Source organism: Morchella importuna (assembly GCF_003444635.1).
Source record: "Morchella importuna strain M04M26 chromosome Unknown Morimp01GS024, whole genome shotgun sequence".
Lineage (NCBI taxonomy): Eukaryota > Fungi > Ascomycota > Pezizomycetes > Pezizales > Morchellaceae > Morchella > Morchella importuna.
In genome coordinates, this window is record NW_025763421.1 from 235,185 (window position 1) to 256,592 (window position 21,408).

A 21,408-nucleotide genomic window follows, 5' to 3' on the forward strand; every position below is an offset into this window, starting at 1 on the left:
GGTCGGAGTGCTGGTAACTGGGTTTCCTTAATCGCTGTTCCAAATCGTGAAGCTTTAGGTAGGTATAGAGTTATGTTGCCGATGATGATGCCATGAGATCAAAGTTTTTCTTTTTTTCTTTGTTGTTTCAAGATATCAATGGAGGGTTCGTTCGTTTTCTTCTTCTCGCATCGAATTTGCACCAGTATGTATGTAACGGAATTGATGCACTGAGAAGATGAATTTGAGATATTCTGTATATATCTGGCTCTGGTCAGTTTGGCTCGTGACTTTATATCTTTCGTGGGTGCTGGCTTATCCTCTAGGATGGGTACAGCAAAAAGTGAAAATAAATTGGCTGTGGCAACTTGCAGCACCAGGCCTGATCCGGCATCTTTCCACTCAATACCTCCAAGAAGTGCGTGAAAACGCGCAGAAGTGGGTTGGCTGAACTAAAGTGTAGAAAGAGAAAGAAAAAAAAAGCCGGAAACGAAGAAAGTGGGCCAATAGGTAAGAATATAAATAAACGACCAACTCCCAAAGCAGGGTCCACCACTGCGGGGCGTCCTCCGCCCTTTACTCTACGAGATACCGCAGCCCCCGTGACTTACATAACGGAGGACCCCGATAGCACAGAATTATCGAAGCGGGAATTTAAACAAGCTTTCAAGCCTCAACCTCGCTACACTTCTTGGCAATTATCCACCGGATCTCGCCTTTCTACAATGTGCGAGCAACTGCGCACCCTGATCTCTCTGACCACCTGGGACATCTATATCTGACATGCGCTCCTTGGTGATGGTGGAAGGTACTCTCCACCGCAACATCTTCCCCTCCTTCTCCTCCCTCACCTCTTCTCCCCCTCTCCCCCCGGCTCCTCTTCGCCCAAATCTACCTTCGTTGGCAAGAAAATAACGGGAAATTAAAAGCGAGTGAGAAGTAGAGTAAATAGAAGGGAGCCGAAAAAGTATAGTAATATTTCGGAAGGCGCGAGCGTCGTCGGCAGATCAAATAGAATAGGTACCTAGATCTCCGGCCAGCCAGCCAGCCCTCGCATCAAAGTCCCGTCCAACACCTACATATCCACCTGCATTCTACATACTCAAACGAGCCGCACCCCACGCCTACGCACCCCCTCCCTCCGATGTCGCTCACAATGACCAAAACGACGGAGGGCTACGGCTGCCAGCGCGAAGTTTACCATCCATATTCGAAGCTTTCTGAGCCCGGCGCCGTGTTGTTTTACGAGTCTTCGGACGAGGAGGATGAGATCGGGAAGGTCGGGAGCGTATCGCTGGTGTCTATTGAGATTAAATGTCTGTTGTTTTGTTTCGTATGGGATTTTCTTGGGCTAGACTAACGAACATATTGGTTCTAAGCTTCCCCCAAAGCTTCCCCCAAAGCTTCTCCCAAAGCTAGCCCCAGAATCACCATTCGGGATGCCATCGTCCTACGGGGAGAAGACACGACTGAAATTAAGGTTCGATCATCACCCGGGAAAACAGCCGTATTAGATGCTGGTGATACTAGTATGGAAGACATAGCCTTGGAGAGCGAAGAGAAGACGGCGGAAGTAGAAATGCCTGCCGGCAACGAGGATATTGTGATGCTAGATGCGATCTCAACTGCATCTCCAAGCAAGCCCGGTACCGGTATGCTCACACAAGCAAACATTCACCCAGCTTAAGCTAATGTTATTACCCGTAGTTGCATCTCCCAGCCGAACCATTCATAGTCCTGCAGCGCAACCTTCCACTCCCCCGCGGCCAAAGCGAACACCGTTCGACGTATTAACTCCCGAGAATACGTTTGGCGCCTCCTCTCCCTTCAAAACAGGATCCTCTGGCGCCGCTGGAATATCGTTCAGCAAGACGAGTCCCAAGACTAAGGAGAACTATGAAGTCCCCGGAGGGTTTAACGGTTAGTAGAACGCAAGCCCGAATTCCCCTTACCGCTAATTTCGTTTCCAATAAACTCTTTTATTACGGTTCTAACGGGGTTTCCAATCGGTCAAGATGATCTTGCATCCGAGGTCTCGCAAGGTACTAGCATTATATTTAGTGATACCCAGGGCTTCTTCGCCTCGTTGTTTTTGTTTGTTTTAACTTTCGCGCTGGATGTTTTTGCGTACTCCACGGCTCAGTACGAGCTGGAAGACAAATGGGATCACATACATGTACAACTATGCGAGGGGTAAAATCATTGTAATCTGGAGTCCTATGGTGAGTTGTATACTCAGGCTGTCAGAGATCAAGCACTAACCGCATGAATTTAGGTTGTCTATTTGTAAATGTTAGTTTATGTCTTAGCGTCAATGTTTATTTATTTTTGGGAAAATTCCAGCAATATATGTATCAAGGTGATCACATGTATGGACCTGACCAGTGTCATGCTTAGATAGTAGGTTTGTCTGGCCTCGCTTTACAGACAGAATTCTTTAGTTCTCTATCGGTTTTTATATCTGTGTAGAAAGAAAGATGGAGACCAGGACTAGTGAGAATATAAGAAAACAATGCAACAAAAAAAAATATTTTTTTTGGAAACCCTCGAATCATTGCCCATCAACACCTAACATCTTAGCTTCCCAAGTGTCTTTAGGTCTATCAAACCTCTGTCAAATGCGTGACCAGCCCGGTTAATCTCGCAATCCCACCGTCCTTTGCATTGACATCCGGATCCCTCAGGTCGTCGTCATCATCAATTGGCACAGGTTTTAGCATACCAGTCGCTTCATCACGCCCCCATCCCTCAGCGACTACCATTGCGATTATTGAGCTCTCCTTCTCATCTGTTCCTTCTAAGCCTAAAAAGATAGCTGTAGATTTGAGCGAGATGGTCGTGTATGCCCTCGACAAGAGAATGAAGGTCCTACGACGAAAGTACTTTTCGAATCGAGAAACCAGAGGTGTAAGAATGCTCGACCAGGGGGCTGATGAGAGGGTTGTGTAGATACTTTGGTATGAGCGCGTATAGAGTGCTCGAAGGAGGGTGTAAGTGCTTATGAGGAGAGGGTCCGACTGGAGGAAACCAAGTGGGATCCGCTTTGAAAGGAAACGAGCTTCGTTACTGTATATCATTAGTATAAGATTGAGAAGCGGAGTGATAAAATCTTACAGGTCGTCACAAAGAAACAGTGAGAAGAAGTAGGCGCTATAGTAGTTTGAGATAAGCTCGCTGCTTGAGGAGTTGAGTGGGCAGCTACTAGCTGTAGCTTCCAAGTCTGCGAGGAGATCTACCAGAGCTGCTGGTGAGAGATTTTGATCAGTAACCAGGGTAGACAAATGCTCGAGGTTCAGCTGTGCACCCATCGTTAACCACAGACGTGATGTGCTTTCGGGCGAATTTTGAGATGAGTTTATGTTGATATGGCGGGGTGTATCCCAAATAGCGCTCAGTGGTGGGGGAGCAGTTGAGGCTGACTCCTTAGCGCTGTCTTGGCACACGTGCCGGATTCGCGAAAGAGACACCTAATGGTTAGCTGCCGAGAAGACACCTTCAGGTTTTGACCCCCCAAGTGAGGGAGCTCTCTTTCAAATTCATACTGCGCTGCTCAACTTGAGCAATCAACCTTCAAAATGTCGTCCACTGGAGCCCCAAGTGTTCTTAAGGACGAGTCAACAAGAAACATCCGTCAACTTCTAAAAGTCGTTATTCTCTTTACCATTGCTGGCGCTGCTGTGTCGAGTCGTCTGTTTTCTGTTATTCGTAAGCTTTCTCCTCGGTTTTAGAATTCTTGAACACCTGGACATAATTTTTCGATATAGGACAATGCTAATTGAGACACAGGGTTTGAAAGTATAATTCACGAGTGTATGTCTTCCATATCGCGACAATTGAGTCCATTAGAAATACTTGAGGATACAATTAGGTGTCCTTTTGATTGAAACAAAGAGCTGACGACGACAATTAGTCGACCCATGGTTTAACTTTCGCGCATCAAAATATCTCGTCAAGAACGGATTCTACAACTTCTGGGATTGGTTCGATGATCGTATGTAGTTTGTTTTTATGTATAAAAGTGTTCTATTGTGGATTAACATTGTGGTCTAGGAACATGGCATCCTCTTGGTCGTGTCACTGGTGGTACGCTCTACCCAGGCCTCATGGTCACCTCGGGCGCTATTTACCACATACTTCGCTTCTTGACCTTCCCTATTGATATCCGTAATATCTGTGTTCTTCTTGCTCCCGCTTTCTCAGGCCTGACGGCTTTTGCGACATACCTATTCACCAAGGAGATGAAGGACGAGTCTGCCGGTCTTCTTGCCGCGGCTTTCATTGGCATTGCACCCGGTTACATCTCCCGTTCAGTCGCTGGTTCCTACGACAATGAGGCGATTGCCATTTTCTTGTTGATGTTTACGTTCTACCTCTGGATTAAAGCCTTGAAGGTTGGAAGCGCGTACTGGGGTGCACTTTGCGCCTTGTTCTACTTCTATATGGTTGCTGCTTGGGGTGGTTATGTTTTCATTACCAATATGATCCCCCTTCATGCCCTGGTCTTGATCGCCATGGGAAGGTATTCGCCGAGGCTCTATGTCGCGTACACTAGTTGGTTCGCTCTAGGGACCTTAGGAAGCATGCAGATTCCGTTCGTCGGGTTCTTGCCCATTAGATCTTCAGAGCACATGTCCGCACTTGGTATCTATACCCTCATACCTCGAAGTTATTGTTTGGTGTCTAATCTTTTCTTCCTACGACAGGCGTATTCGGTCTTATCCAAATTGTTGCCTTTGTTGAATTCGTCAGGGAACATGTTCCTTCTCGCCAATTCCAGACTCTCTTGAAGTCATTTATTCTCATCACCTTTCTCGGATCAATGGGAGCTCTTGTTCTTTTGACTCTCTCTGGTGTAATTGCACCATGGTCTGGGCGTTTTTACTCCCTTTGGGATACCGGATACGCCAAAATCCACATTCCTATCATTGCCTCTGTCTCTGAACATCAACCTACTGCATGGCCCTCATTCTTCTTTGACCTTGAGATGTTGATCTGGATGTTCCCCGCCGGTATTTACATGCTTTTCAGCACCCTCGAGGATCATCACGTCTTTGTCATCATCTATGGTATCATGGCTAGTTACTTCGCTGGCGTTATGGTTCGTTTGATGTTGACCCTGACACCTGTTGTCTGTGTTTCTGCGGCCATTGCATTGTCAAACATATTAGACTCTTATCTCACTGTCAGAAGTCCTGAGATTCCAGAGGCTCTTGAGACTGCTTCCGTCGTTGATGATGCTGCCGATTCAGCCTCTACCACCGCTGTCCCTAAGGCGCAAAAGAAACGTACTAATCTTCTCAACTCGGCCAAGGGAACAATGGTCGGAATTTACTCCAGCTGGTCCAAGCTAGTTGTCGTTGGTGCTTTCACTGTTTACCTCTTCATTTTTGTCCTGCATTGTACATGGGTCACATCCAACGCCTACTCTTCACCTTCCGTTGTGTTGGCTTCAAGAGGGGCTGATGGATCGCAGCACATTATTGATGACTACCGTGAAGCATACTACTGGCTCAGGAAAAACACCCCCGATGATGCTAAGATCATGTCATGGTGGGACTACGGATATCAAATTGGCGGGATGGCAGACCGTACTACGTTAGTTGACAATAATACTTGGAATAACACACATATTGCGACGGTTGGGAAAGCCATGAGCTCCCGCGAGGAGGTTTCATATCCAATCTTAAGGCAACATGACGTTGACTACGTTCTCATTATCTTCGGTGGTCTTTTGGGGTACTCTGGCGATGATATCAACAAGGTATGTTTTATTCCTTTGAATTATCTCTTCATGTCTAACACATAACACAAGTTCCTTTGGATGATCCGTATCGCCGAAGGTGTCTGGCCAAATGAAGTAAAGGAGTCCGAATTCTTTACCCCCCGCGGTGAATATCGCGTTGACGAGCACGCAACTGAGACCATGAAGAACTCTCTTCTCTATAAGATGTCATACTACAACTACGATCGTCTTTTCCCCGCTGGCCAAGCTCAGGACCGTGTTCGCAACGTTAAGCTTCCGGCAAAGGGGCCCGAACTGAATGTCCTTGAGGAAGCCTTCACCAGTGAAAACTGGATTGTAAGAATCTACAAGGTCAAAGACTTGGATAATGTTGGCCGTGACCATGCCGCGGCAAACGCGTTTGCCGCAGGCAAGAAGAAGGCCAAGCGAGGCGGCAAGGCAGCAAAGGGCGCGAACCGAAAGCTAAGGGTCGTGTAGACTATTTATTTGCATGGAAATGTGACTTTTCTTGTTCTGTTTTTTTTTCTGGATTATCTATCCTATTTTATAGGGTTGGGGGTTGGGGGTCTGGGGTTTTGACCGGGTTAAAAGGATCAATGATTCCCTTGTTTTTTTTACTGTGGGTTTGATTTAGACTACAATTGTATGAAGACAAAAATGTAGGGAGGGTGATGGAAAGGGAGTTTATCTCAATGTACTCTATCTTTTTGCACGAAGTAGTGGGATTTTAGCGCATTAGGTTCCAAATAGGAGTGGTGAATTGATTTCGACAAATGATAGCCCAACAAATGGAATATCGATCCCCCCTGTCCTTCGAAAGTTAGTTATACTATATACAGCCGTTAAATCGCCGGTCTTAGATTAACCGTCGGAAGGGGTCGCTAGTAATCATTGCATTGGAAAAGAAAGAAAACTCAGTGTGATTCTGATCACCTACAGCGCGCTATGTCCATACAAAGAGTTGATATTGCGAGTGATATATGATGTTCAAACATGAGAACTGAACATGGAGCACGGGCCAACCAATCAACCAACCAACCAACCACTACATACTTAAGCCTGCAATCGATCAATACTCTAACACCTATCCACGGCCCGACCAAATCAATCATAATGCCCCCAATTATAATCAGCGACAGCGAAGACGATGACCGCAAGCCTGAATTGTCACCACCTCACCGTCCCCTTATAGATCCCTCTCTTGACCGTGAGATCAATGAGCTAAGGAAACAGGAAAGCAAAGACGAAGACGAGCGCTCAGAATTGCTCTCTCGGCTTGAGAAAGTCAATAAGAGATTAAAGAGATCTCGGAAGCGAATAGCCGATTTGGTCGATAAAACGGATGCGGCTTTGAATTTGGTTCTTAAGGAGGGGGACCCTCAGGCTCAGAAGACAGTCAAAAAAAAAATTAAAGTAGAGGTCAAGAAAGAGGTGAAGGAGGGGAGTAAAAAAGAGGCCAAGAAAAATGGCAGGAAGGAGATTGAGAAGGAAAGCCTGAGTGCTCGGGCTCCAGATACTCAAGTGGGTCGGGGTTCTGTATTAGAATCTCGAGCTGATGTTGATAATCGTACTGGCACCCCGGTAGTTCCGCGGACTGTACGGAACTCAATAGTCAAAGAGGAGTTCAGTTCCGATTCGGAGAATGGTGTTCCGAGGTTCACTGTAGCACGGTTGGAGCCAATGAGCCCGCCGGCAGCTTCACGGTCGGAACCAGGGAGCTCGCCGGTAGCTTCACGGTCAGAGCCAAAGAGCCCGTCGGCAGCTTCGCGGGCTTCGAGACGAAGCACACGGGCTTTAAGTTCAATATCACAAAGTTATCCGCCTGGTTCTCAACTCGCAGCATCAGCACCAGCATCAGATGATGGGATCGAGATTTACGAGAAAGTTCGACCCTGGGTAAAGCCCACAGAAGATAACGACCAGATTGCAGCCTCTGACGCTCCATTCAGGAAGTTTGATGCCAGACAGCTGATCAAGATGTGGCCTAAGCTCAAAATCCCAAACCTGCCTTGGCCAACTATCAAGTTTACGCGTAGATTTTTATCAAAGGTTCTTGGAGGTGGTGAGCAGATGGTAGAGTGTGTTATTAGTGAAGCGAAACAGAGGACCCAGATATACCCTATCAAAGTTTACTACTGTAAGTTGGAGCGCTTGCTATTGATGTGAAAAGGTCCCGAGCTTACTGTCCCTAGGCGAACGAGCCGAATGGTCTCCAGACATGCCTCCAGAGCCTGGTGCCCACGGCGTAGTCTATGCCACCGTACCCGACCCTAGAGACCTCGATCGTCCAGTAGACCTTAATTATTCCAGTTATGCCTTGTTTTGTAGGCGGGCTGCCAATAAATGGGATTACTGCGGTGAATATGAAATCACAAGGCGCAAATTCATTCCCGGGGAATGGGACGACGTACCAGAAGTTGCGAAGAAATCGTGGTCTGAAGGGTTTTCTGGGAAGAAGGGGAAGAAATGGGGTATCAACATCCTGAGGAAACGTGGGCTTCTAGGCCCACACGACCCCCCGCCTTCTCCAGAGGATATCCTTGTGTTAATTGATCAAGGGAGGTTGCTGTTAGAGTGTCAAATATACAAATGCGTGGGTTATAATCTTGATTTCTATGAAACGCTCAAAGAGGCTTGGGAAAGAGAGGTAGAGATAGACAACGAAATCAAAAGAGAAGAGGAGGAAGAGGAAGAGGATGGAGGCATAAGACTTCCCGAAAAAAAGCGAAGGAGATTAACTACTACCATAAGGGTTCCCAAGGATGCAGAGGATGAGGACGAGGAAGAGGGGGATGGGGATATAAAACTTCCTGTAAAAAGGAAAAGGAGATTGACTACTGCCAGAAGGGTTTCCAAAGATACAGATGAGGGGGACGACGAGGAGGAGGAGGAGGGTGAAGAGGTGTTAGTGGAAAGGCCGGAAACTAGGAGGAAACGGAGAAGGAGAAGGAGAATTAACGAGGAGGGGGAGTATGACGATGACGAAGATGAAGATTACACAGAGAACTAAAGAGTTATAGCGGGGCATAGTTAGTAGTATACGGCCGGAAAGGTCACATAGGGTGCTGCTATCGAGAATATGCTTGTATAGAGCACAGTCTCGCTCATATCCACCTGATTAAAAGTAAAAAGATGTGCTACTAATAAGACTCCACTGTAATGTCAAATAGTCGCTCGCTGGGTACTTTGCGTGTCCAATAACTGTTGCGGATGCATCCGCAAATGAAACCAATGAGTTATGTAGCATAATAGGATATAAAAATCCCATATAGACATTGGATTGGGATAATTTTTAAAGTTCAAAATAGTCGAGTGAGGATCTGTGACTAAAGCCACCTGCTCATAGATTTACAAAATGCGTGAATTATTTATCCTATAAAAATCCCCATTATTTACTAAATTTCTTTCCACCTCCACTTTTACCGGCGGGTTTGCTGCCGGACTTGGATTTGTCCCCCGACTTTTTTCCGCCCTTGTTCTTCGAGTGTTGGGGTGGAGGCTTCTTTTTCCCACCCGCCTTCTGGGCCATCTTCGCTTTCTTCTTCATTCCTGCCTTTCCAAGTTTCTTCTGCTCCTTTCTTGCGTTAATATTCCCCTCTCTCTTTTTCTGCCTCACCGCAATACCCTTAGCTACCGAATCCTTTCGCTCTTTCCTATAGTACGTTAGCATTTCTTCCGAAAATTAGAGAAAACCCAGGACTTACCACTCCCTCTCGCTCTTTTTCTTCTGTACCGTCTGCCTCTTCAGTGCCTTCTTAAGTAATTTTTCGTCATCTCTCACCTTCTCGCCCGCTGTCTGCTTCAACGCCTTACTCCACATCTCTTTCTCATAGATCTTTTCCCTCTTCTCCGGATCCATTGTTTCTAGCCGTGCCTTCTTCGCCTCGACTTGCTTAAGCTGTCCCATCACATCCGTGGGTCCCTTGCGTTTGCGGCTCTTCTTGAAGTCTGACAGTGTATGATCCAGTTCCTGGCCATCGTCAAATGTAACGGCGCCAAAGGTGAAGTTGTTTTCGGCCTTTTCCATCTCTTTAGGTGTCATTGGTGGTGGGCGGGCCTGTGGAGAAGCGGGCGAGTCAGGTGAGTCGAGGGAGGTAGACTCTAGTTTCTGAGCGAGGCGGAGTGTCTTCTTGCGCTCTTTGCGGGCCTGGGCCTTTTTTTCACGGGCTTCGAGTAGAGTAGCACGAGCAGTTGATTTGGGGTTTCGGCGGGTGCGTAGGGATTCTATATGAGCTGTAAGTCGGGCACGGGCTTCCGCACGAGCTGTAGGAGAGATGGGCTCGGTAGGTTGCGGGGGTGTATCAGTATCCTCTGGGTGTGCTGCGATATCGCTGGAGGGCGCCACAGTAATTTCTGAAGGGTCTAAAGAGATTTTTATAGAGGTCTCTGTCGATACATCTTTCTCTGCACCCTCCTGCTCTGCACCTTCCTGTTCTGCAGGCATCCTTTTTATGGGCCCCATCTTCTTTGCGGTTTCCTCCTTGGTCGTTTCCTTCTCTGTGGAGATATTCTTTACGGGTGTCTTTTTTTCGGGCGCCTTCTTCGCGAGCTCCTTCTCTCCAGACCCTGATTTATCCTTTTTTCCAGTCTCTGTCTTCTCGGTGGTACCATTACTCAGTTCATCTTTTGCTGTCGCCTTTTCTTTCTGCTGCTGCTTCTTCTTCTGTTTTGAGTTGGCGGAGTTCTCTGCACTTGTATTTTCTACCAGCGGTGCCTCTGAAGATTTATCTTCTGGTACCTGCTTGGGCTTAGGATCCTTAGTTTTTTTCTGGTGTACAGCTTCCTTCTTTGGTTCTCTGTTATCTATCTGTTCCCCTCGCGCCGCAAGCTTCTGCTCAAGTTTCGCTTTCTTTGCCTTCTTTTCTTCCTCTTTCCTCTCTTGTTTCGTAGGCACTCGTTTCTGTGTGAATATGTTGTCAGCGCTGCAAAGAGATAATTGCGCCTGGTGGAAGTACCTCAGTTACCGGTACGAGCGACAATAGTCCCTCGAAAGCGTGGGAGTGCTGCGATATCCGGTCCTGTGCGCGGTTAGTGGGTGAGCAAGATAACTGACCAAGAGAAGTAGTACCTCGATGTCTGCCATTGGTGCTGGTGGGTGCTAAATGCAGAGTGTGAGGTTTGGATATATTTGTTGAAGGGTATAGGAAATAGCGCCCAGAGAAAAATCAACGAAATCTTGGCGAGCATGGATTACACGCACAGTGAACATCTACCTACGTACGTGCCCTAGTACATATTCTAGTCTACAAGGTAAATATTAGCGATTCTGCATGCGGTAAAGGCCCAAGACATTTTGATTACTGTAATAGTATGAATAGATGTGGTCTCCATTTATACCTTCTTTTGTAAACGGCCCATCCCATTGATCAGGCTTGAGGTATGAGGCTTATTCGTTAGGTATGTAGTAGGACAAAGGAGCTTTAAAATGCCGGACGCCAACAGTTACAAGTGGTGAGAGTGTCTTTGAAATGATTTGTGGTATAATACATGTCCTTGAGACTAATTTTAACAGGTTTACAGGCTATGACGTGGTGTCTGGGTCATTATATGTAGTTGCCTTATTCTTCACGTGGTGTCACTCGGTTCTCAATCTAAACAAGAAAGGTCACCATTGGCAATCTCAATTCCCAAGACGGAACAGCAGCACCAAGTGGGGAAATATGCTCTCAATTATTGCCTTCCCTATCCTCGCGCGAGTGATCGTTTATGATATCTCAACGCCTCGGACTAAGAAACAGCCCTCTTTATAGCAACTTCACCATCAGGTAGACCACCTAACAGCTGGGAGCCCGTCACTTAAGAACTTGAGATGTTTAGTATGGATTTAATGCACTGAACGCAGATTCTTGCATATCAATATGAAGATTAAGCCCCGTTTGCTTACTGGCTAAACCACTATAAGCCCTTGCACTTATTAACTCTAAACTCATCGGATAGCTCTATGTTTACTTGGGTTGGATGTTGATGGCACATAAGGCCAACCTCTTCTGGTAAGTATTTACAATATATATTTAGTGTATCTACCAACTCCGGCTCTTCCGCACTCGCTCAGCTAAACCTACAAAGTTGTTGGCTTCCCCATCGGCGGTGCTGGTGTCTGCGCTGGTGCGGTGCTCGACACATCCGGAGTTTCCTGTTAACGTTTATTAACACATGACACAAAGCCTCACATCCCTACCACTTCGAAACCTACCTCCTCGAAGTCTTTCGGCGAATAAGCCGGTCTGTCTCCACTCAAGTCCACATCCGGGTCGGTCGCTGCGATAGCCTGTGCCTCCTGCCACGCATAGTATCGCTCTGTGAGAGCATGCTTAATACCCCGCTGTGTGTTTTTAATCTGCATGGCCCTTCTTCGTGCCTCGTGGGCGCCTTCACCGGGCTTGAGACGTTCGCGCTCGATCCGCTGCGTCAACATTATGTTGAGTTCCTTGGCGCATACCCACCACAGCTTGTGAAGGTCTTCCCACGACTTTGCACGGAGTTCCTCAACGGTCCAGGCACGACCTGGAAGCGTGGTTAGGAATCTCAATTGACCGCCTCAGCCCAATTGTTGAATGCCCACATACCATGTTCGCTATCCTCTAACGGCGTCGGCAGCGCCTTCTTATCGGCGAAGAACCCCCACAAGCCATGGTCCGGGTTGACCTCAAGCTTGTCCTTGTGGTCCTCCAACTTGACCGGTTCTGGTAACGGGAACTTTGCTGCCGCGAGGGCAATCTTCTTAGGGGAGCGTCGTAGAGCGGATACGCCTCGGAGCTTGGAGCGGTCGCGGTTGAGTCGTGTAAACGCGGAGGATGCGGTGGTTGAGAATGAGGTGGCATTGAGGGGGGTAGTTACCGCCCGGAGGCAGGGACGCAGGATGTGGTTTGACATGGTGATGTGGAGGTCTTAATGCGGTGGTGGGTGCTGAGAAGTTGGAAAAGTTTGAAGAGCCGCAATGCATGCATGCCAAGATATTGGTGGGTATAACGGGTCATAGAGTGTCACTCGAGAGCATCAGCCAGTTAAGCCAAACTCGAATCTGGTGGTAACCTATGTAGTGTCTACCATAAACTATAATCTATATTATGATATCTTCTCAATGCCAAAAATTCAATATAACTACATATATATCTAGATGGAATTTAATCGTTAGGATTAGGTTTTTGAATGTGGCACGCCATCCCTTCGTTCGTTTTCAGGACCAGGTACTAAGTGGAGGTTATCCCAAAGTGGTGTTTTACTGGCTACTAAACCTAACCTCACTCCGCGAGCCTGTTTTGGTGTGAGGTCACCGTTTGTGACTTCTTCTTTTTCTGGCGATTCCAGAGTCTGGAATGAGTTAGATTTCATGGTTATCACTACGCCGTCGTGGGTCTCATATGTCTCCATCTGCGGAACACACGAAGGGATGTGAATCGCGGGCACGAACGAAGGGATACGAAACCGATTTCTGACTTATCCTTTATATTACACTAAAAATTCTTGGTTTCAAAAAAGATCCAATATGATATACGTATTTTACGTCTATCTAAGTACATGTACATCTAGTGGTATTGTTACAGCCTGATATATACTACATGTATATGTAAACAATACTCTAAAACTCCGACTGCTGTTCCTCAACCTTATGAAACCAACCCCGCGAATAGCAAGTATGAACCACGAGTGCTATATATACTGGAGTTTAAGATATACATACTTAGTCAAAGCACGTGTGCGTAGTCCATATGTTTCTGGTAGAAACATACTCCAACTAGTCGTTAAGAAGATCCTTTATATCGTCTATCCGGGCCTGTCTTTTTTCGTCATCATTCATCATCCCCAATGACGACGCAATGAACTTCTTCTTTGCTTGTATCTTGTTGACCATTCTCTCCTCAACGCTCCCCTCAACAATAAACCTATGGACGATAACCTCTTGAGTCTGCCCCATCCTGTGAACCCGATCAATTGCTTGAGCCTCTACGGAAAAACTCCACCACGGGTCCATCATGAAAACTCTCTTCGCTTCCGTCAAGTTAAGCCCGACACCCCCGGCTCTGAGAGATATTATAAGAACTGCAGCGCCTTCATATGTCCTGAAGCTATCAATGGCGATTGCACGTTGTTGTTGCTGCATTGAACCATCAAAGCGGAAGAATGTGATTCGTTCCCTTGGAATAACGTTAGAATATATATAAGCACATTATTCACCCAACCGAATTTTTTACCTTTTTAACGCAGGCTCAATAAGATCAATGAAAGATGTGAACTGGGAGAAAATAGTGCTTTTTGTGTTTGGTTCCTCCTTTCTTAGCTGCTTTAGCTTCTTAATCAAAGCTTCAATTTTTGCTGATGATCTGGAATTAACCCGCCGAAGGGTTATCTCCAACGGCGACATGTCTTCTCTACTGCCATCCATGGGTTTGTCAGGTTGATGCCGAATGACCTCGAAAAGATCTCGTTCATTTATCGCTTCGCGGCAGATGACACACTTTGGTACCTCCTCTTTCTCCCTGCCTCTCTGCTATCAATTTAGATTTCATCACTCACAAGCGGGGTTTGGCGGTTCATACCTCAATCACATCCATCCAGCATTCTTTACAGGCCGCATGATAGCACCCAGTGACAGTCATATCATCCATGGGGGCCGAAAAACAGACTGGACATTCATGCTCTACCTCGTCCCGAATTTGCTTGAGTATTTCTACGCCATATATATTAGAATTTTCTTCGTTTTGCTGATCTGAGAACCGATCGATGAGTTCATTCAGGTCCATATCGTCACTGAAGCCCTTAGCTGCGTCATATGCGGCTTCAGCCTCCAGTTCATCTTCAACGATCTCTTTTTTCCGGATCAGGGTCGGATGACAACATGATTGACGAAGTCTTAATATTTGCGCAAGGATACTGGTGTATGATTTCATGAGTGTACCTGCCTTTAATAGTTTAACACAGCCCTTACACGTTACTAGAGAATGGAGTATACCTCAAGATTATGTGCAAGGGATTGTTTTGCTCGGTTTCTAAGATGATCATATACTTCTCTTTCAGCCCTCGAAAGTATAATCTTCTCGATAATGATTTTTTTAGGGGGTAAAGGAACCAAAGGCATCCCATCAGGCGTTCTCATCTCTTTGGTTCTCCTCAGTACAAGTGGTTCCAATACGGTTTGGACAACGTCGAGAGCTCGTAGAAAATCTTTGGCCTCAAAAGGGACAGTGATGAATGTCTTCCAGAAAGAGAAATTACTCCAAGGCTCGACTCGTAAAAACCTCACTAGGCTGAATAGATCTTCTAGCCGATTGACGATAGGCGTACCTGTTAGAACCCAGCGGTGCTCGGCGCTGAGTTCATAGCAAGCTCTTGCCGTTTTGCTTGATCTTCCTAGGTGTTAATGTTATCTGAGGACTGAAGATGGATTTATTTATTCACCTGTTCTTGATGTGGTGCCCTTCATCTAATATAATTCTGAAGAATTTTACTGAAAAAAGTCCGCTATGAAGCCCTCGATTACCGCCCGTCTTGGAAATCTGTGTATATTCCGAAAGAACAGTCCCATAACTCGTAATGATCAAATTCGGTGCAGTGGCAGCGTTTTCAACACTACATATGTTCTTCAAAGAAACCTTCTTTTCAGAGCCATAATAGACCAAAGTCTTGAGGGTACCGGGCTTTGAAGCTGCCTCTGCTTCTGACTGCCATTGTGATAACAAGCTCATTGGGGCAATGACAAGCGTTGTACATGGTGCAGGATCCACCTCGCTAGATACTTTCTGGAAACTTGGCAATTTCTTCTTCTTGGAGGAAAATTGTAAGCTGTTCGCAAGGTCGGACTTATGGGAATGTATGAGACTAAGCATCTCAATTGTTTTTCCGAGACCCATTTCTAACCTTGGTGTTAAAATACTTCGTTCAAAAAAAGAGGAAGAGACCAAGCATACCATCCGCCAAAATGCCGCCTAAACAATTTTGCTCCTGCCGTGGAAACTCAAGTGAAAGCTCACCGGAATACGGATTGACGTAGAATTTATCCTTACCAATAACTCTAGGAAGCTTGGTATCATTTTCGTCCTTGATAGGCCATATGTACTCTTCCCATAAAGGGTGCATAGACTCGTCATCCCGTTCAGAGATATTCTTCTCCTTGTTGAGAAACCAATGAAGTGCTTGCTTTTGATACCTTCGAAGGTCCATCGTAAATGTGTCTGCGGGCTCTGTCTCCGGGTAATCAAAATCAAATGATTGTGCCTTTCCTAGATATGATAGACGTCAACAAAAGCTTACACATTACCGTGTACTCGAAAGGCCACAAACGGTATAATTGATCAAGTTGGTCCTGCTCCAATTCTTTCCCTTCTTCCTTTTCCCCCTCTGAGACTTCTTTGCCCGCGCTACTAGCCGCTTCGGGCCCAGCTGCTTCGTACTGTTCAGCCATCTCAGCAGCTTGTAGGATGCCAGCTCTTTTGTGTTTGGTGGTGGCGGCATTTGTTGCAGACGGCTCGAGATCTATCTCCTGAAACAGCCTTACCAATGCCACCTGTCTTAAGCGCAATGCTTTCTCATCATCTGTCTCCTTTGCAGCAAAGATATCTGCAGCACGATTCGTATCAATTGGTTGAATGTTTCTTTGCTCAAAGCCTCTTCTTAGCATGAAACACCTCAATTGTATATTAATTGTATCATTTGTGCGTATTCTATCCGGTGCATATACACACAACCCTTCGAATGAGCAAATATGCTGGTCGATAAGAGTAGATACGAAGGCTGCAGTGTCTTGCGGCAAACGCCCAACTTCTTCGCCCTTAGAATTGGTGAACCGAACTACGATATCTTGAGTTTTTCGTTGTCTCATCGGAGGATTTCTTCCGGGAGCAACTGGCCCTTCGCTCTCCGTCTCTTTCTTTCCCTTTGTTTTTCTTGCAGTAGCTTTTCTTGCAGTAGTTGTTTGCGAAGCCTGTCTTTGCCGTTCGATTCTTATAGATTCTCCATGGGAAATCATACCTGTACCACTTTTTGTTGCCCAGCCAGCGACGCCAAAAGCACCGATATACCTTTTCTCGAACTTTGATGTCAAGTCTCCATTTTCGTGAACAGGCTCCACTTGAAGTAAGTTTGCAACTGATAAGGATTCTACGGATTTCGATGACTCCTTTCTTTTTCGAGACGAGCTAAGGGTTAACAAAGACCGAGGGGCAGTTGCAGTTTTCCAGGATCCATCAAAGTACCTGTTCATCCAGTTAGTTATATTTTTTTTAGGAGTTTGCTAAAATCTAACTTGCATATTAATGGCTCTTTCCATATCTCCACCAGACATATCCTCCAATCTCTTTAGTATGTCCAGCGATAATTCCTCTCCTGTGAAAACGGTAAACACTTTTGGATCAAAATTAGAACTGGAGGCAGGCTTGGACTCATCCAAAATGGGCACTCCAGCTCTTTGGCATGTGGAAAGAGCTTCTGTGTCTGGATTGGTAGTAGGACCAACAGTTTCGGCACACCGTCTACGTTTCTGTGGGGGAGAATCGGTGATTTTCATGGTATGTGGCGGCTCTAAAAAAGAGTAGATGATAAGCCTTTCTCGCAGAGCTTGTAGGAAACACGAGAAGACGTGTTAAGCTCGCTTACTAAACGGCCTATCAGGGGAAATTGGTCGCGTCGCGTTGAGCTTATCTAACACACACAGCGCTACCATATTATTCCTTGTCTAAGAATCCCTTTCAACAGTAACTCCTCTACTCTACGTGTAGGTACTTACATGTACATGTACTCAGGTGCAAATACATGTATATACCATGTACATCCCTTCGTGTGTTTTCACGACCAGACGCTAATGGGCAGCTTTTACTCGGCAATAAACCTAACCCCCGTAAACCCTTTGCTGTACTTGCCCGATTATAAAGAGTAGGACGGAAATAGTACAAGGAAGGGTGAGTCGCAACTGTACGTGCTCGCACCTGATATAACGCCTCAACACCGAGCAAGTATCATAACCATACGTTTTTCTGAGGAAAATACTAGTATATTGGTAACAATAATTATCAAGCGTAACAAATTGAATTCATTGCATTGGGCTTCGTCGAGTTGGGCTTCGTTGCGTTGCGTTGCGCCGTTGCGGCGCTGAGCTTGTTGTATTTCCGTCCTACTCTTTATAATCGGGCAAGTAAAGTCACCTTTTGTGACCCCTCCTATACCTTTTTCAGTCTCCACAGTCTGTAGGTAGTTAGACTTTCTGAATATCACCACGCCGTCGCGGGCCTAATATGTCTCCGATTTTGCTCTGGCGGGCGAAGGGATGTACTTCGGTATCAGGGGTAAGTGAGTAGAACGCGGCGGTTCATATTCGCGAGCAAAACAGGAAAACTACAGCTTTAGCCACGCTGCCACGTTCTACTCACTTACCCTTGATACCGAAGTACATGATGTATTTTTGCCATCACATGATGTTCTTTCGTGGGTTGATCACGTGATTCCGAAGATTTGGCACAGACGTCATAAATCGATGACTAAGTATCACTGTTACGAGGCTTAACTCTTCACACTGAATTGCACTCATCATCATGTCCCATCACTCATCTTCCTTCTTACAAATAACGAAATGCAACGATTTTATCAGCTAGACTATGAGAATTTAAATTTAATACTTTCAGGGCTAATGGAAAATAGCGGTGGTTGTTTTGGAGTACTTGCCCATTGGAAATTTACAGCCCCAAATAATGAGCAATAAGCATGAGTCAGGCGGGGTCACCCAGCGTGTCATATTCATCCCCTACCCTATGAAGCTCCCAGTGTTGAATTGACTCAACAAAGGTGCGCTCAAAAATCATCAGTATCCTCTATAAAAGTACCGACTCCTTTCCTTTTATCTCCCTATCACATTGATATATCTATTCTCCAGCATTCGTGCTAATTTGTCTCACCTTATAGACCAATGATCCTACGAATACTGCAGACCTCCAAAACCAAATCTTTCGGCTAATTGCAACATACTTATCTTCTCCAATAAAAACACCCCATCAACAAATCATGTCGAACGTACGAGCAGACAAGCAAATAGCACACGAAAGGCGCCGTGCTGGCGAGGTGGCACTCAGTGACTTTGCCGACTATGTTGAGAAGCAGACTCGACTACGGAAACCAGGTGGCGATACAACACATACTGACGAGCATGACGAGTTGAGCATTCTTGAGACATTGGGTCTCTCTGATGATACTCAACCTAGTGTAGGAATGAGGGATCTTCTTCTTGGCCCCCAGGAGGAGAATGGACCCAAGCTCAAAGAGCTCATAGCTTCTAGAATTGCAGAAGGCCGAGGAGAGACCTTGTTCGACGTAGGGCTTGATAACACAACTGAAGAACCTATGGGCTTTACTAAAGAAGAGTATGAGCTTGCGATGGAATCGGTAAAAGCCGCTGTCTTAGAGCTCAAAGCATCTATAACAGTATTGATTACACATAATTTGGGGCTTGATGGAGAAGAACCATCAGACGACAAGGGTGCTAGCTCAATGCTACTAATACGAAAACAGCCAGAATCACTAGAGGACTTGCTCGAAATCCGAGTGGCAGTGGTTGGGAATGGTAAATATTTAATCTGCGTGCTAAACGTCGAGTAATGCTAAGCAATTGCAAATTTATAGTCGACGCAGGGAAATCTACCATGTTAGGTGTATTGACCAAAAACACCCTAGATGATGGACGAGGGCGAACTCGTGTAAATCTATTCAGACACAAACATGAGATCGAGTCTGGCCGAACCAGCTCCGTTGGTATGATATCAAAACAACTAATATTTTTCAATTCTAACTGTTGGGCGAAGGGATGGAAATTCTTGGTTATGACTCGGAATCGAACATAATCGGCAGCAATGATCCGGGTCGAAAGCTCAAATGGGAGGAGATTGGTAACCGCTCTGCCAAAGTGATATCCTTCACTGATCTTGCTGGTCATGAACGGTACTTGCGAACCACTGTCTTCGGTCTACTAGGAACCTCTCCGGACTATGTTATGCTTATGGTTGCTGCAAATAACGGTCTTATTGGCATGTCCCGCGAGCATCTTGGGATTGCACTGGCACTAAATGTCCCCGTCCTCGTGGTGGTAACCAAGATTGACATCTGTCCCCCACAAATTCTTGAGCAGACTATGACTCAGATCACAAAAATCTTGAAATCTCCAGGCGCACGCAAAATTCCTATATTCATAAAAAGCAAGACGGATGTTGTCAACACCGCCAAACAGTTTGTCAGCGAACGTATTTGCCCGGTCTTCCAGGTATCTAATGTTACTGGTCAAGGGTTGGATTACATCAGAACGTTTCTAAACATTTTGCCGTTTCACGGAAAATTCGACTCAAAGTCGTCGTTCGAGTTCCATGTCAATGACTGCTTCTCTGTGCCCTTTGTAGGAACAGTGGTTTCTGGTGTCGTTAAGAGCGGCGTGATTCACGCTGGCGATCCAATTCAATTAGGGCCAGACAGCTTGGGAAATTTCATACAAACAACTGTCAGATCTATCGAACGGAAACGGATAGCTGTTCCCGTCTGTTCTGCGGGTCAAAGCGCTTCGTTTGCGCTTAAGAAAGTTAGACGCCGTGAAGTTAGGAAAGGGATGGTTGTATTGCCTCGATCTGAAGTCCCTCCCAAAGCGCATATGCGCTTTGTTGCCGAAGGTACGTCATGTTGTTTTAGGTCTAAATATCAAGATTGGTAGTTGACGTACAGTTTCACTGCAGTCTTGATCTTGTCCCATGCAACTACTATCAAGCCAAAATACCAGGCTATGCTACACGTCGGTCCCGTCAGCCAGACATGCCGTATTATTGACATAGATCGCGATCTTATGCGTACTGGTGATAGGGCTATTGTCGCTTTTGAATTCTGTCAGAGACCGTGAGTTCCCTCTTCCACGAATTTGAATTCTTGGCAATCATCTCACATGAGTCCTGTATATAGGGAATTTCTCTGTGTTGGCGACAAGCTTCTCTTCCGTGAGGGTCGGACCAAAGGGCTAGGTATAGTTAAGTCCTTAGACTATGATAGTACCGTCCCTCTGGTTAAAGAAACCTGATCACTTTCCCTTACAAGGAGGGAGTAGTTATCTTTTTTTTCCTTCTTGGTTTTAACGTTGTGTAATAATTGATTTGTTTTGATTTTGATTTCTTTCCATTTTTACTTGGGCGCCTGGCACGCCTGCTCTTATGTCCATCCCTCAAATGCATCTGTTGGTTATATTTGAGTCTTTTAAAATTCTTCTTGTCGCGTCGATTAAACACTAATGTACAGTACAAGTAGTTCTAACTATGAATCTTTTGGAGTTCATGTTCATGGGACACTCAGTCAATCGTGCAGCAATAAAAAATATACATAAAATAGTTAGAGGCCACTGGCCACATGAGATATATGTGCCTAGTTTAACGCCATTGGTAGCTATATTCTCACTGTGGCACCGCAAATTAAACATTTTTGTGGACGGTGTTGAAATTGCCATGTCTACCGTAGCTGTTACTACTATAGCCATTTTATGTGGGGATATATGGAGTGAAGGGTGATAGTTGTGGGTATAGAACCTGGAGGCGGGGTGTATAATTCCCAGACATGAAGGAATCATACCCAGCACGGAAAGTAGTGTTGTTACGAGTCTTGTTACTAACCGAAATCTGCTACCCTGAGGAGCTACCAGTACAGCTGGGCGTCCGTTTCTTGTTAGTATCGAGTGATAATTT

At 45.8% G+C, this 21,408-nt stretch overlaps 9 protein-coding genes across 9 annotated transcripts; 5 read left to right on the forward strand and 4 right to left on the reverse strand.

The window, feature by feature from the left end:
- Positions 1-1,135: 1,135 nt before the first annotated feature.
- LAJ45_07491 (uncharacterized protein) lies at positions 1,136-2,269 on the forward strand (the record flags this gene model as incomplete). Its single annotated transcript, XM_046117048.1, has 6 exons — positions 1,136-1,295; positions 1,359-1,631; positions 1,687-1,899; positions 1,995-2,073; positions 2,123-2,201; positions 2,255-2,269. 6 exons carry the CDS (start codon positions 1,136-1,138, stop codon positions 2,267-2,269), a joined length of 819 nt encoding a protein of 272 aa, XP_045969693.1.
- Positions 2,270-2,582: 313 nt separating this feature from the next.
- On the reverse strand, positions 2,583-3,287 carry LAJ45_07492 (uncharacterized protein; the record flags this gene model as incomplete). The annotated part of the gene is made up of 3 exons (XM_046117049.1): positions 2,583-3,045; positions 3,094-3,220; positions 3,284-3,287. The coding sequence occupies 3 exons, from the start codon at positions 3,285-3,287 to the stop codon at positions 2,583-2,585; spliced, it is 594 nt and encodes a 197-aa protein (XP_045969694.1).
- A 267-nt stretch (positions 3,288-3,554) lies between these two features.
- Positions 3,555-6,199, forward strand: LAJ45_07493 (uncharacterized protein; the record flags this gene model as incomplete). Its single annotated transcript, XM_046117050.1, has 7 exons — positions 3,555-3,684; positions 3,766-3,789; positions 3,890-3,970; positions 4,030-4,620; positions 4,683-5,740; positions 5,792-5,836; positions 5,909-6,199. The coding sequence occupies 7 exons, from the start codon at positions 3,555-3,557 to the stop codon at positions 6,197-6,199; spliced, it is 2,220 nt and encodes a 739-aa protein (XP_045969695.1).
- A 636-nt stretch (positions 6,200-6,835) lies between these two features.
- On the forward strand, positions 6,836-8,732 carry LAJ45_07494 (uncharacterized protein; the record flags this gene model as incomplete). Its single annotated transcript, XM_046117051.1, has 2 exons — positions 6,836-7,859; positions 7,915-8,732. The coding sequence occupies 2 exons, from the start codon at positions 6,836-6,838 to the stop codon at positions 8,730-8,732; spliced, it is 1,842 nt and encodes a 613-aa protein (XP_045969696.1).
- Positions 8,733-9,110: 378 nt separating this feature from the next.
- Positions 9,111-10,805, reverse strand: LAJ45_07495 (uncharacterized protein; the record flags this gene model as incomplete). Its single annotated transcript, XM_046117052.1, has 4 exons — positions 9,111-9,375; positions 9,427-10,622; positions 10,678-10,740; positions 10,791-10,805. 4 exons carry the CDS (start codon positions 10,803-10,805, stop codon positions 9,111-9,113), a joined length of 1,539 nt encoding a protein of 512 aa, XP_045969697.1.
- Positions 10,806-11,147: 342 nt separating this feature from the next.
- On the forward strand, positions 11,148-11,472 carry LAJ45_07496 (uncharacterized protein; the record flags this gene model as incomplete). The annotated part of the gene is made up of 2 exons (XM_046117053.1): positions 11,148-11,173; positions 11,235-11,472. 2 exons carry the CDS (start codon positions 11,148-11,150, stop codon positions 11,470-11,472), a joined length of 264 nt encoding a protein of 87 aa, XP_045969698.1.
- Positions 11,473-11,780: 308 nt separating this feature from the next.
- On the reverse strand, positions 11,781-12,595 carry LAJ45_07497 (uncharacterized protein; the record flags this gene model as incomplete). Its single annotated transcript, XM_046117054.1, has 3 exons — positions 11,781-11,855; positions 11,916-12,226; positions 12,289-12,595. The coding sequence occupies 3 exons, from the start codon at positions 12,593-12,595 to the stop codon at positions 11,781-11,783; spliced, it is 693 nt and encodes a 230-aa protein (XP_045969699.1).
- An 862-nt stretch (positions 12,596-13,457) lies between these two features.
- Positions 13,458-17,469, reverse strand: LAJ45_07498 (uncharacterized protein; the record flags this gene model as incomplete). The annotated part of the gene is made up of 10 exons (XM_046117055.1): positions 13,458-13,857; positions 13,915-14,207; positions 14,260-14,622; positions 14,673-15,066; positions 15,119-15,572; positions 15,628-15,939; positions 16,001-16,911; positions 16,966-17,236; positions 17,312-17,371; positions 17,442-17,469. The coding sequence occupies 10 exons, from the start codon at positions 17,467-17,469 to the stop codon at positions 13,458-13,460; spliced, it is 3,486 nt and encodes a 1,161-aa protein (XP_045969700.1).
- A 930-nt stretch (positions 17,470-18,399) lies between these two features.
- LAJ45_07499 (uncharacterized protein) lies at positions 18,400-21,234 on the forward strand (the record flags this gene model as incomplete). The annotated part of the gene is made up of 8 exons (XM_046117056.1): positions 18,400-18,416; positions 18,494-18,527; positions 18,611-19,265; positions 19,325-19,453; positions 19,504-20,355; positions 20,419-20,575; positions 20,639-20,697; positions 20,978-21,234. 8 exons carry the CDS (start codon positions 18,400-18,402, stop codon positions 21,232-21,234), a joined length of 2,160 nt encoding a protein of 719 aa, XP_045969701.1.
- Positions 21,235-21,408: the final 174 nt, after the last annotated feature.